At 38.3% G+C, this 15,740-nt stretch overlaps 1 protein-coding gene across 1 annotated transcript; it reads right to left on the minus strand.

Moving 5' to 3' along the window:
- Positions 1 to 8,944: 8,944 nt before the first annotated feature.
- LOC111896671 (uncharacterized) lies at positions 8,945 to 14,178 on the minus strand. The gene is made up of 5 exons (XM_023892638.1): positions 13,757 to 14,178; positions 13,081 to 13,132; positions 12,221 to 12,305; positions 9,592 to 9,737; positions 8,945 to 9,445 (listed from the first exon to the last, which is right to left on the minus strand). The coding sequence occupies exons 1-5, from the start codon at positions 14,176 to 14,178 to the stop codon at positions 8,945 to 8,947; spliced, it is 1,206 nt and encodes a 401-aa protein (XP_023748406.1).
- Between the last annotated feature and the right edge of the window lie 1,562 nt (positions 14,179 to 15,740).

Here is a 15,740-nt window from a genome sequence, read left to right on the forward strand (position 1 = left end):
CTCAGTATATCATACATGATTATATACAGTCCATATGGCATCCCTCTACTAACAGATAACCAACAACTAGTAGGTCGGTATCAGTGCCTTCGACCCACGTTACAATGAGGCAAAACTCACCTGAAATGAAGAAACCGAAGAATATCGCGATCCATTCCCTACTACGCTACTTGCTCTCGCAGATACACTAATCATTAGCGCCATGTAAAATCTTAATCACCAATTCAAACCCTCAAGTTTGACCTAAACTCAAAACTCGGTCAAAAGTCAACAGAGTCAACAAAAGTCAAGGTCCAAAGTCAAACTAGTCAAAAATCCATAACTCAACTGAGTCAATCCGGTCGGGCCAACCCAGTTGAGTTTACACAGTGCACGTACGCGGGGCGTACTCCATCATAGACTGCCATCGGGGCCTTGAACACGTACACGTTGCATACTAAGATTACACAGGGCATACGCCCATATCTCCCAAACTTCATTAATTGCTTAATTTCATAAGTCCTTATGCCCAAGTTTCAGATCCAAGCTAAAAAACCCTCTAGTGTAATAAAGTTTCTAGATTTATGAATTTACATGTCCATTAACAGCTTAACTCAACATCTTAATCCCTTAAGACCCTCTAAATGATGCATGGAGAAAAACCAACCACTTAGATCCCATTTTTATGACTTAAGACCCCTCCTAAGGTCTGAAAGGACAACTTAACGGGTCAAAAACATGTTATGTTCATGAATCACCGCCTTTGCGACAAAAAGGAACCAAAAACCAACCCAACATAAGATTTAAATGAAACTTCATCAAGTTTAGAACTTTATACCTCCAAATGATGCCAAAAAGTGGTGAGATTCTGGATCTAAATAGCTTCACTCCTCCAAGATGGTCTTCACTCATTTGCTTCTTCAAAGGAACAAAACACCCACACTCTAGCTTAGAAATGCTTCACAAGATGGATTAGGGTTGCAAGAACGTCCCAAGAGGTTGGAGGCTAATGAGGTGAAGGGAAATGAGGCTATAATGGGGTATAAATATGAGCCAAACCCTAAAAATTAGTGTTTTCAAGACTAGCACGTATGCCCTGCGTATAGATATATGCCCAACATACTAGGGTGTGCCCTAATTCGCTCAGTGTACACACGTACACATGGCATACTCCTTCAGAACCCAACATTAGTTAAATGACATTAGGGCCCTTATTGCGCACTTTCTTATACTTAGGGTCTAAAATGAAGTTTAAATAAATCATAGGGCCAAAATTAAAAGTACCTCATAATCAGGACGTTACGATTCTCCCACACTTCACTTAGACTTCGTCCTCGAGGTCTACTGCAGTGAATACTCAAGATAATGCTCCCTCATCTATTCATTGGCATCCCATATAAAAGAACTAATGGCTACGACACACTCCTTGACCAACTACTTCCTGCTACGAGACAACTCTTGTATTTCTCGAACACAAACACCTAATAGACATTGAGGATCTGGACTCCTGACTAATATTGTTGGAAAACCCTTCATTCGAGAACAAGGCAACTCCCTAATACGAGCCTCAGATAAATAATTATTAAAACAATTACATATCATGTCAGTATATTCCACAACGTCCTAATTAATGAACCCAACTTCTAGTGAGAACGGCAGAGTTGGGGATTCTGGAAACCAGAAAGACCGAGTCAATTTCTATCAATATGTTTGCCGAGGCCGGAAACCCATTAGATCTAAACTTCAGAATCCAATTTCCAGGACTGATACCCCCATAAACCCTTAACCGATCACTTTATCCACACCAGGTGGTTCATGATTCTCTCGACTTCCAAACATGCACCAACCTCGTATGAACCCCTGGCAGAAGGAATAATCAATCGTGGTTATCTTCGAACTGTTAATAAACCACTATGTAGTTGTCATAAACTCAAATATTTTCCAGAATTACAACAACCGACAATGTCATTGATGCGAAACCGAAAAATTCAGCAAATACGCGGAAGCCTTGAGCTTGGAGAAATCTGAATGGGAACTGAACCTTTCCACAGGGTCTTCCTACTGCTAGGTTCCACTCTCCCCCACTTGAAATGTGCTAGAACCTAATAACTTGATCCAAACCACTGGTATCCAAATACACGGAGAATATGAACCCGTACGACATTTATAAACCCCAATACACACACACTTTGATGACAAAGACAATTAACTCATTCACACAAGGAATGTAATTAACCAAGAGCAACTAAGATAGTTCCATTTAACTAATCATCCGAGATTATAACTTAACTTCAAAACATAAATGGGATATACAGAAGAATACCAATACCACGCCTAAATGCTAAAAATAAAACTGCCAACTCGGCTCTCGGTCCCTGGTACTCCGACCGTCCCTTGACGACCATCGGGCAGCTGCCAAGCTAAGGGTACAGGATCCAACACCTTACTGAATGCAAGAAAAGGACAACTACCTCTAAAGTGGCCCGCATGGTTGTAATGGAAACAAACTCGTGTACCCTGCTTGCAATCCCTACCCAAATGGCACTCCCCACCACACCTACGACACACGAGAGATCTATGCCTCCTTCCAATCGATCCCAAACTCTGGCCAACAGGCTTGAACAGCTTTGCCACTGGCTGTGACTGCAACAGGGCCAACCTCTGATCCCTTGCCTGGAGTTCCATCTCAATCTCCCACCGCCTAGTGGCCTCCTGCAAATCCACTAGTGAACCATAGCGCTGAGAAGACACAAACTGACGAATATCCATCTTGAGCATGCCTAAATACTGGGTCAATCTAAGCTTGCTCACAAGCAGCAAACTCGGTGTAAAACATAGCTTTCTCTATAAACATCTTGGTGATATCTGTCGCCGACTCAGTCCCCTGTATTAGATCCAAATACTCCTGGACCAGCCTCTCCCATTCTACTAATGGAACATATCACGAGTGGAACATCGCAGAGAACTTTTCCCATGATACTGCAACTCGTTGCACTCTAGTGTATGAACTACTAACCAACGTCCACCAATCCTTTGCTCCCGGACGAAGAAGGTTCAGGGTACACTTAACCTTCTGGTGATATGGGCAAGAGCAGGTAAAGAAACATCCCTCCACATCTGACAGCCACCTCATGGTAATGATCGGATCCTGAACTCCATCAAACACGGGGGCTTTGTATCATTGAAGTCTAGGTACCAGAAAGCTATTTCTCCTCGAACCTCAACGGCAGCAATAATTGTGGTAGTTGCAGCAACAACAACCTCAGAAAGGTTAGCATATTAGTCATCAAGTACTCCATCATAGCAGTCTTGACAGACCCAAATAGCTCTGGTATCTACTCCCGGACAATAGAAACAAACTCCTCATGAATGATCTCCCTAAATCGGTCCTAGGTCAATCGTGGCCCATCCTATCCACCTGCTCCGACTCCTGATCCTGAGCCTCCAATAGCTGCCATACTAAATATACCAAGAAAAGATCGGACATCACAACGTGGAGCTCAGCATGCCAGGCCCTACTCCTATTAGTCACTTAGCAGCCTCGAAATTCCTCCTAAATCTCATATGGATTATGTGCTTTTTGTGGTATGGGCCCATGCTACCTTCCACACCTATCCGTAATCGATTCAGAATTCCTCCCAAGGTCTTAAGTCACTCCACTAGACCACTCCTAGGTATGCTAATACTATTTCCGCCACAACCTACAACTAACTTCCTAGATTCTTCCTAGGATTACGCACACTCTCTCACCACTAGTTGCTTTTGTGCATGCTTGTTGTACACAACACGAGATCAGATAGACTATTTAATAATCGACTATGCCCTACGTCCACAGCCAAATAAGGAACACGAAGAAAGGCCTAGTCGATCATAAGTTCATATACAATAGACTATTCAATCAGGTCATATACAACTAATCAATATACATGCAACAATCACAAATCAACTGATACATCAAACAAGCAACTACCTACATCATAAGGCATCACAAAAATCAGTCATTTCTATACAATAGTTTCTAAACGAACCTTATCCCCTGTCATGTTTTTCTATCAATTCAAATATCAGGAAAATCAAAACTCTGCAAACATAACAAGTATGGGTATTTAGGGAAGCACTCTCCTGCTCGGCCTCTAGCTGACTGTACACACTCCATCCTCCTGAAAAAGTTAGAGTTAAGCCAAGACCCATGTTCCCGATCCCATGCCAACAATCAAACAAGATCATGACAAGAGATCGAGCCCATGTCCTTAGCCCAACCCTTTTATTACAATTATTTCTTTCGAAAACATTTTCCAAAAATTATTGGATCCTAGTTTGAGACTAGATTCACACAAGTTTTTCTTCAATTCACTCAAACCAGGGCTCTGATACCAACTTGTAACTTCCTACTTTCACAACCAAAATCTTTTATTTTTATTAAAGTAAAACTTTCCAATTTATTTATCCATTATTTAAGAAAACAATTTATTCCAAATTACATTTATAAATAATCAGAGTATCATAGAAAACGTGGAATCTTCAATGTTGTTGATGAGTGTGTCCAATCCTATCTTTACCTTCCCGTAATCACCGATGATACCTAAAACCATAAACAACTTGGTAAGCATAAATCTTGGTGAGTTTTCCCCAAAATGTAAGACAATAACTTTAAATATCGATAGATTCAGTAACAGTAAAGTGAATCAAAACAGTAAGAACAATGATCAAAGATGTGGCGAATACTTAATATTATCAAAGCTTTAGAAGAGTTCAGTGGTAAATTTTATGTAAAAGCGATGTAGGGCAATCCCTTTGATTCCCCCGAACACGATACATGCATGCACTATATATAGTGTAACCCTAGCACCGTAATGACAGGTGGACAAGGCCAATCCGTAAATAAAGACTAAATACATACATGATAAATTTGACACAACACATTAAATATCCCAACAATCTCCCCTTTGTGTCAAATAAAGAAAGGATATTCTTTATTGTTGTACTTTCTGAACCTGGAACAACTTCGTCATCATATTCAGAAGAGTATTTCGAAAAGTGACATACCACTTGATCATGTCCGTGAAGCACTTCAGATCATGAATGTTATTTGACTTGGTGGCTGTAACTAGGCTTAAGATGTTGTTGAAAGTAGTTGTATGGTATAAATGGTTTTCAATCAAGAAGAACATGCTTTTCACAACTTTTTTGCCTTCTCTTCGTTGATACACAACATTCTAGTTTTCATTATTAATCTTCCCTACTTTCAGCTTTAAGAAGTCCATTGGTTCTAGTTATAGATTGTCAACATGATTCTTTATCAAAATACTAGCAATTTCAAAATCTATCTTTGCCACTTCGTGAATGTAACATATCAACATTCTTTTCAGGTGAGCAATCATTGGTTCGTACTTCTGTTCATCATTAGATAAAATCAGAAACAGAGAGATCTAGTCATTCGGATTCATACATGGAAAATATGCAAGAGTGAACTCGACTTCGGTACGATGTGATCCTCTGAAACCTTTAAACTACACATTTGTGAAGTTCTCAACTGGAAAACCTGCATAAACCTTAACTGCGACCGACTTCTACAAGCTCCAAATCTGAAGTTGAGGCTTTTTATACTAGATGTAGAACGAGAATAACATGTGATTGTCATCATAATCCAAGAGTGGTACTCTCTCAATATGCTTAAAACATATGAATAAGAATGCTCTCGGAGTGACTGGAAATCAAACTGAGACTCTGTTGAATTCATAAGATCAAAAGAAACTAAAGGCTCCAACTAATGCTAACTTGGATTGTCAATAGCTTCATTTTGAATCCTTTCCATGGTCCATGTAGGAAAAAGGGACTCTTGTGTTTTCAAAGTAAAATTTGCAACCTTTTCCTCCCTTTCTTGAGCTTCAAGTTCTTTACGAACACGCTCAATTTTATCGAGCTCTTTATCCCTCTTTTTCCTGATAAGCTTCTCTCCTTCGAATAACACCTCTTCTTCCCCCTCATCATCGATCATTTTTCCTTTGCCTTTTGACCCAGGAGCTTCATTACCCTTCTGGTCAACATTCGTTTTTCTTCATGATGCTCATCGGATTTTGGCTTAGACTAAGGTTGGGGTTCTTCTTTGCGAGTTTCTTTGGTAACCTGATCTCCCCTTTGTTTCGGAAGAGCATTGCTTTCTGAAACACCCTCTAAATGATTATGCAATGTGAAGACCGGCTTGAGTTTATCAGAGAGGTGCTGACGGACAGAGATAGGGAGCATTGAATCGCGAGTTTCGACAACACTATGCAAGTATTGATTGATGTCGGAAATACAACTTTGGTATAAAGTCTTCTCGGATTCGAGGTGATCTAGACGCGTTGTGGTGTAATTCATCTTAACAGTGAGAACGTTGTCTTTTTTTTTAGTCCTCTGAGCCAATTTATCCATGATCATATTTTCAACTACTAGATCCTCCTAAAGCTTCTCAATCTTGGATACAATCGAAGCGCTCATCTCGACATTACCAACCCTTAGATCAGAATGAACATTAGATAGAGCATCTTTTTCAAGTTGAAGGGTGGTTCTGAGACATGTGATAGCTTTGTTTGTAGTTACAGTATTGTAATACCTGTGGATCCGGACTAGTCAATTTAAAGACAATAAGCGTCAAAAATGACTTTTTGGTGGAAGATTATTTAGAAGGATTAATCTAAACCAAGTAGTAGTATATGTTACAAGGGTTCTGTACATATAAAAAACGCCGAAATCCGAGTTATAACGAAGAAGTAATGGCCCGTCGAAGTTCCGCGACAAAACCGACACGGCACCGGTAAACGTAAATGGTGAATTTACGATAGAGCGATATTTAGCCTAAGCGATCTAAACGAAAGTCGTAGTGTTCGTTAAACCGTGAGTGTGCATAAAATGAATGCCCAAATCTGACTTCGTATGAGGAAGTTATGATTTTTTTTCTAAGTTTCAACTTAGCAGTAGACAGCTAAAAACTCGAATTATAGATCGAGTGATTTTTTGCCGACAAAACCTAAATGAGAATCGAAGCACTCGTCAATAGTAGTACAACGGTAAAAAGACTGAAAAAAACGGACGTCAGATGAAGAAGTTATGAATTTTTAACGGATTTTCCTGTCCCGGTCTATTAAAAATAATAATATTAAAAATAAAGTCAAAATTAGCCCACGGAGTCTAAACGTAAGTTGTAGAGCATAATTTCACCTACACGTGCATATAAAGAACATCGAAAGTGGAGCCAGTATGTGAAAGTTTTGGATTTTAGAACTTCGCGGCACAAAAATCAAGAAAAGTCCGAAATCCGAGGAATTTTGCATGGCTGGTGCTCGGCCACGTCACCATCGCATGTGAGCCTACGTGATGCCCCTCTGTTGATTCGTCCGAAGCATGGTCCGGTAGAAGTTCAACGCGTGTCGCAAACGTGGAGGTGTCCGAAGAGAGGCACGTCTCGCCTACAAGCTTCGGACGTGCCTTCGCATCCGGGCCACCTCCAAGCCTCGCAGTTGCCGCATGGAGCCTTCCTAGCCACTAAACTTCGGTCTCGCACACTATAAATAGGGGGATGCGAGATCATCCGGCAAGAATTGGAAATTTGGCAATTTTCACACCTAAATCAATATTTTAGCTATTTCTACTTCCCCCGAAGCCCCGAAATTAATTCCAACACCCGAAACACGCCCCGAAGTGCCTGAAGACCCGCAAAAATTTATCTTTTCGGTTTTGAAGCTCCAACCTCGTAGAGTCTGGTTTTTCACTAAAACCCCCGATTATATCAGAAACGATCATTTTAAGACACGAAGTGTTGCCCGATTATCATTAAATCAAGTGAGTGTATAGTCACTTTCATCTTACACATAGATATGAAGTATTTTATATAAAATACATGCTATGTGTATATGTATTGTTTTTTTATTTGAAATGATTCTTGAATGAATGATTTATACAAGTTTTTAAACGATTTAAACTGTATATATATTTTATCCACAAATATGTTGGGTATAACATGGGTAGATGGAATAGTTAGTGTGTGATAACATGATGAGAAGCCTATTGTATAAACCCTGGCGACTATGAGACGTAGTGCCTATTGTATAAACCCTGGCGACTATGAGACGTAGTGCCTATTGTATAAACCCTGGCGACTATGAGACATAGTGCCTATTGTATAAACTATGGCAACTATGTGACGTAGTTCCTGTTGTATGAACCTTGGTACCGATAGACTTCATGCCTATTCCTTAGGAATGAGTGATAGATGATTCTTAGGGTAATTACTTAAGAAATAAAGAAGATAATGGGGTTGTGTAATTGGGTTGATTGTTTGATGATTGAATATAATAATTTTATTATTATGAGTTCAACACCGTATATGCTCACCAGGCTCCCAAGCCTGGCCCACTCAGTTTATTTGTTTCACAGGTATCGATACGAAGATGTTTTACACTGAGAGATTAAAGGAGATGTAAATCACTAGTGTAATTGAATGTAAGTTCTGTTTATGCTTATTCTTCTGTATTGACGATGACATCCCAAGTTTTAAAATGAATAAAATACATTTTTTCTGAAATGCCATGATAATATATTTATCATATTTTTCTGGGGACAAATTCCGCAACATCTTTTACAAGATTACTCTGATTTTATTTTAAAAAGCATCAAATAAATCGGTCTTTTCTGGCCGTGAATTTGGGGATGTCACAAGTATTTCAATCCGAAGAAGTCCGAAAGTCTGCCATGAACTTTGTAACATCAGAAAGTCGTTTTTCGAATTTTTTGGTCCTTTCTCAAATGGTTTTCTCGGAATTTTCAACAGCTTTTGCAGAGTCAACGAGGCTTTTAGCATGCTCCTTCGTTAATGCTTCAATGACTGCTTTATGAGACACAAACAAATACTCATAATTCGACGAAGATTTTGAAGACTCTATTAGAGAATCTAATTTTTTATTGAGGGATTTGAACTACCCTTTCGTCATTGGAGCGTCGTCATCATCACTTTCTTGATGAACTGTGAAAGGAGTAAAAATGAATTCTTGAAAATTATCATGTTCATCCCAAAGCCGATGTCAGGATCATCTTCTCTTAAAGGTAAACCGGTAGAGGTGTTTGGACCAACAGCGACACCAAAATTAGATGCCCCTATATCAAATACATTGACAGTCGACATAGGAGTACTAATGGTGGTTATGGTTGCGGTGGAATGCGTATATAGGGGAGTAGATAAAGGATCAGATATATAGGGTTGAGAAACACCAACATAAATCATGGGTAATGGAGAAAGGGTGATAGGTGTAGTGGTTGTAAGTGGAGAACAAGTCGTGATTAGAGAAGGTGGAGGAGAAGGCACCCGGAAGAAATCATTTGTTAAAGGAATAGAAGTACAAATCGGAGATGATATCTTCGGAATAGATTCTATTAGAATGGGTTCCAACACCAATGGCTTTGAAGTCGTAGTTGTATCCTCGATTTCCTTCTAAATCTGTTCACCCCTCCGAACATCCGAAGCAGAATGGGATTCTGAGTCCTCCTCGGTGACGAGAGAAGGAGACTTTGGTTTCCGAGCAGACTTCTTAATCTTCTTCTTCAGAGTTGTGACAGATTCTGATGGACCTGCCTTACCCTTTTGCTTTGTCTCACATTTGGGTTTTTTGCCTCATTAATAGCCTTTAGCAGATCTTCTGGCATCGGATGAACACCTGATCCAGGCTTCTTTTGGTATTCATTCACAACGAGATTATGAACAGGAACATTTAGTAACATAGCTTCTGGAATTGACCCAATAAAGTAAAGCTTAGTTAGATCAGACACCATAATGTTGGAAGTGAAGATGGGAATTGCAGCTAGAATGGATTCATCTTTCACTTGAATCTAAAGACGAGAGATGGCACGCTTTAGGATGACAGACCAAAATTGAGCACATGAAATTTATGAATGCATGGAGGTGGAGAGTATGATTTAAACCAGTTATGCCCAAAGAATGGAACAATAATCTAGGTTAACTCCGGAGAAGAGACCATAGATAATTATGTAGAACAATTTGCTAGAACTGTCACACCTAGTAACCTACTCAGATAAGCTTTTAAACATGAGAGTAAAGAGTTCATTCTAGATAAGAGCAAGGTTGGGACTCCTGAATTTCGACAATAGTTAGGTATCCCGAATATAACTCATTTGATGGAACATCTTGATGATTTTAGATGAAGAAATCGATTCAGGATTGATAAGGCCATCAGAAGAAGTAAACCCTAGCATTCTACTAAACTGTGCTTTCGTGATGGAGGTTTTGATGGAATCGACCTCAAAAGTAATCAAGCCTTCATTTGGATTCTAGTTTGTCGATGAGTATGCATTGGACAGATGAATCAAAGGTACTGATTCAGCCATGTTAGGGCTTGAACCAACAGAGAGTAATGCAAACTTTCAATCAATGGCTTGAGGATGTCAGAGTAATTTGATGAATCGAGATCCAAAGACAAATTATGTTTGGGCTTGATGTTCAGCAACACAGTAGATGTGGTTTGACTGGTAAAAGAGGTGGTGTCAGATGAGAATGCCATGGATGTAGCTTAAAGATGATGATGAACAATGCAGAGAAAAAAAGGTTTTGCGCCATGACAAATTTTGAATTCTTTATAATGGTGAGAGAAAACCAACCATCGATTTACCTTTTATACGGCATGAGTGGAGACAGAAATTCGCCTGGATGTTTCAATATCCAGGGAAAGATGCCTTTGACAGCATAACAACTGTCTGTGTCATTCGGCGTGTAACTTACTAGCTTGACGTCAGGATTTTTAAAAAGTAATGTGTCGTTTGAAATCTTATGCTCAAGAAACCGCCTTATCAGTTATCCCCTTTCGGAATTAATCACCATTCAGTGAAACCTATTCTCGGAATAATCAGTAACCAATCGAAATCATAACAAGACTTAGAAAAATCATAAAGATTTTTGTGCAAGACTATGCCAAATAAAAAGAAATAAATCAAAGTATATATGTGGGATATTTGTGATGTCAATTAAAAATCGACACAAAAGCAGTTGGATCCCGGGCAACATTCTCTTCCTTCGGAATCAAGAGAGATTCGGAACTGCTTGCGTGGCATTCCGTTGAATTATGATCATCTATTTGTTAAGAAATAACAAGGTTGTAAAAATCACTCGACGTTAGCTAGTCGGTGGATTGTGGTCAAAGGATTAATCGGCTAGGCGGAGATTAATCGGGGACCATTAGTTGCTAATTTGTTAGATTTTAAAAAATTAAATATGACTAATATCATATAAATGTTCATAAATACCACTAATATCATAATAAAATAGGTTAATATGATAAATACAACACTAATCATACTTCAAATAGTTTCTATTGAGATATAACTTCTTCAAAGTTTTAAAATTTCATCGGGTTCTATTGTTTCAATCATTTTGTATGCATGGATTAATCGCTAGGCGCTCTCTAATTGGTCAAGTAGTGCCTAGCGATTAATCGAGACCCAATCGGGATTTTTACAACACTGGAACAGAGTGAAAGGCTTCTTTTCATAGGCTAATAAGGGTGGCTTTAGCTTCAATCAAATTCTGAAACTCAATATAAGTTCGAAGATTTGAGATAAGTAATTGTCTGACCATGTATCCATAAAAACAAGTAAGCTTTGAACGTATTTCAAGTGACAAAATATATCATAAAATCTCAAAAAAAATAAAAGTTAGATCTTTTGGGAAGAAAAGTCTTGGGTCGAGAGCCTTTCATAAAGGTCACTCAAAAATAAAAATGAGATTTCCAATGTTTGTTACCAACAAAAAATGGTTTTTCGCGTCAATTCCTTGGATTGTGGGTTTCACTTAAATCATGGTGATAACGATTTATAGATCATGAACACAGATGTTATGCAACCATAAACCTCATTGGTAATTTCTGAGAGTCTTAAGGGTTACAATTGTGAAAGCAAGGGTGATGGAGAAATAGAAAGATGGTTCTGAAGAAGGTGTACATCTACTATAAACAAATGACAAAGTCGTCAACTCTTAACTCATTGTGAGAAGAGTAAGGTATCTCAATGACTAATGTGAATTTCAGCCTGATTAGGTAGAAACAATCGGAGTTAAAGTTTCATTAAGGCTTGAAACATAGAGTCTCAGAGGCTTGGGTCAGCATGTAGCAGCATGCTTCTAGGGATACTTAGCTAATACATGGATTCGGAATTTCATACATTCCCCATCGTTCTGAATTGTGACAACAAGAAAATGTACCTGAATCAGAAGCGTCTTCCCAGGTAATATTCAAATGAAGAAAAAATAAACAAAGAAAAATAAATTTGGAGTTTTTCGAATTTTTCTAAAAAAGAAACAAAAACAGAAATAAAGAAAAATATTTTTCTGATTTGTGGATATTCTTAAAAAGAAATAAAAACAGAGAGAAAATATTTTTAAATGTTTATTTTTCTGAAAAAGAAAATAAAAACAGAAAATAAAATAAGCAATGTTAAGAAAAATAAAATAATAAAATAAATAAGTTCATAAATATAAATGAACAGTGACTTCTAAAGCATTCCAAGACTTGGAATCAATCCGAAGACGATTAATATTCAAATTATACAGAGGTGTTCCGAAACCCAGATAAACAGTACGCTCTGAATGATTGCGAACGCTCGGATCATGAACAGTAACTTCCAAATGATTGCAAATGCTCGGAGATGAATAGTAACTTCTGATTATGAATGAGATTTTGGAACAAATTCAGCTTCTATTATTCCGAGACCTAGAAAAATATGATTGACTGTTGCTTTAGGTAAGCCTTCGTGAAGATATCAGCCAATTGATCAGGTTATCGAACAAAATGCACTTCAGCTTTTCCATTTTCAACATGATCCTTGATGAAGTGAAATCTCAGTGCAATGTGTTTAGTTTTTTATTTTTTGTACTGGATAATGACAAATCCAAATTGCACTTTCAAAATCGTAGTATAATGGAATCCTCTTCATATTAATTCCATAATCTCTGAGATGACTTTGAATCCATAGTATTTTAAAAGTACATGATGTAGCTGCTATATAATCAGCTTCAGGAGTGGATAAGGAGACACACGTTTGCTTCTTGGATTGCCAACTCACTAGTTTGCCATCTAGAAACAGGCATCCGGCTGTTGTACTTTTTCGATCAAGACTGCAACCACCAAGATCAACATCATAGAATGCTTGCACAAAGAATCCAAAGCTTGAAGGGTACCAAATTCTGAGAGAGGTCGTTCTTTTTAAGTATCAGAAGATGTTCTTCATAGCAGTCATATGGGGCTCATGTTGATTTGCATGAAAATTAGCACAATAGCAAACATAAAACATAATATATGGACGACTAGCAGTTAGATACATTAGTGAACCAATCATTTGTCGATAAAGAGTCATGTCAGCTGTTGGCTTGTCCAAGGATGGTGTAAGCGCCGTTCCGAACGCCATTGGAATCTTGACCTTTGAATCTCTCACCATTCTGAATTTTGTAAGTAAGGTCTTCTTGGAGGCTTCTTGGTTGATGAATATACCCTTGGAACTTTTTCTAATATTTAAACCAACGAAAAATTTAATAGGATCCATTGAGCTCATCTCAAATTTAGTTTCCATCAATTTTCAGAATTCAGCTATTAATCTCGGATTAGTGTATCCGAAAATGATATCATCAACATAAATTTGGACAATCATTAGATGGTCACCATCTTTCTTGCGAAAGAAGGTTGGGTTGACCGAGCCTTGTATAAATCTAGATTGCTTTAAGAAATGAGTAAGGGTTTCAAACCATGCATGTGGTGCTTGTTTTAAACCATACACAACCTTATCCAAGATGTAGTTGTCATTCGGATACTTCTCATTTACGAAACCAGGTGGTTGTTCTACATAAACTGTTTCGTCCAATTCACCATTCAGAAACATACATTTTACATCCATTTGATAGACTTCAAAGTTCTTGTGTGCTACATAGGCAAGGAAAATCCAAACAGATTCTAGCCTTGCTACTAGTGCAAAGTTTTCTTCATAGTCTACGCCTTCCTCTTGGCAATACCCTTTTACAACCATTCGTGCTTTGTTCCTAATGACATTGCCTTCTTTGTCAAGCTTATTCCAAAATACCCATTTTAATCCGACCACTAATGCATCCTTCGGAGTTGGAATCAGTCTCCATACTTTGTTACACTCAAACTCATTAAGCTCTTCCTGCATAGCTTGCACCCAATCAAAATGATCAAGAGCAATCTTTACGGTTTAGGCTCAATTTTGGATATAAATGAATTAAACATGCAAAATTCCATTTTTTGAAAATAATGCAATTCGAATCGCTTTTTGTTGAGCTCTAGTGAGAACTCCTGAAGTTGTCGCTCCAATAACTTGAGATTGAGGATGATCCTTCGTCTATTTCTCCAATGGAGGGTAGTTCGAATCATAGTTTGGATCCATTTCTGCATTCACGTCTTCAAATTCTGATTGAGCGTCAGAGTCATTATTTTCATTCACATTCTCCCCCTGGAAATTTTCATGTGACTTTATGTTCGGAATCGGATTCTCCCCTTGGATTGGAATGTCAGTGTTGACTTCGGGATTAGAATTCTTCGCCTGAACTGGTATATCGGATGTGGAGGTTGAAGTAGAACCCTCCCCCTGAACTGGTACATTAAAAGCTTGTGGAGAAGGTGGAATTTCAGTACTCTTCAGAATTGATGGCTCATTTCCAAGTTGGCATCATCGTCAATGATTTTCTTCAATTCGTCTTCGTTGTTATCTAGAGCATTTGATTATGAAGAAATAGCCTTTTTAGGCTCATGAAACGAATTCATGAATTTCTCATAAAGATTTGAAAGAGGAATACTCATCGGATTTGTTGAAGGAAATACTTCTTCAGCTTAACTATCAGTCTTCTGATACTTCATGAGGTAGTTATCGTCAAACGTCACATAATAGGTTTCTTCTACCCTTTTTGATTTCTTGTTTAGAACCCTAAATGTTGTAGAAGTAAGAGAGTACCCTAGAAATATTCCTTCATCAGCCTTTACATCGAATTTGTTCTGTTACTCTTTTGAATTAAATATGAAACACCTGGAACCAAAAACATGAAAGAACTTAAAATTAGGTTTTCGTTTATTTAGAATCTCATAACGAGTGATAAGGAATCTCTTACTGATTAGAGATCAATTTAAGTGAAACGGGCAATTTCGATAGCATCAACCAAGAAATATAGTGGGAGGTTAGCAAATGATGGCATAGTCCTTGCGGCTTCGCAAAGAGATCGGTTTCGTCTTTCAACGATACCATTCTGTTGAGAAGTGTAAGGAGCAGAGAAGTTTTGAGAGACTCCTTTTTCAGTCAAGAATTCTTCAAACACTTGGTATTTGAATCCAGAACCGTTATCACTGCATACGTTTCGAACAGGCTTTCACAGTTTGAGCTCGATCTGCTTGATGAAGTCCTTAAGTTTCAAAGTTGCAATTGATTTCTGTCAAAGAAAATAAACCCAAGTAAATCTAGAAAAATCATCAACTATCACTAGAATATATTTATTACCACCAATGCTCTCGATGGAAGATGCGCCACAAAGATCAATGTGTAGTAGTTCTAGCGGCTCGGTTACTTTGGTATTACAATAGTCGAGTGACTTTTGCGACTTTGCTTTCCCAGCTCATAAGTGGCACACATATGTTCCTTTTAAAACTCCAGAAGAGGAAGTCCTCGCACAAGATCGCCAAGTGCAATTTTGTTGATGTCCTTGAAATTTAGATGTGAGAGCCTTC

Source organism: Lactuca sativa, chromosome 4 (genome assembly GCF_002870075.4).
Source record: "Lactuca sativa cultivar Salinas chromosome 4, Lsat_Salinas_v11, whole genome shotgun sequence".
Taxonomy (NCBI): Eukaryota; Viridiplantae; Streptophyta; class Magnoliopsida; order Asterales; family Asteraceae; genus Lactuca; species Lactuca sativa.

Coding starts and splice junctions, on each gene's coding strand:
- LOC111896671 (XM_023892638.1), bottom strand. CDS start 14,178: ATGCAGGAAGAGCTTAATGAGTTTGAGTGTAACAAAGTATGGAGACTG. Junction 12,306..13,080: donor TGTTTCTAGATGGCAAACTA/GTGAGTTGGCAA, acceptor TTTCTTTTTTAG/AAAAATTCGAAAAACTCCAA. Junction 9,446..9,591: donor ATGTGAGACAAAGCAAAAGG/GTAAGGCAGGTC, acceptor GAACAGATTTAG/AAGGAAATCGAGGATACAAC.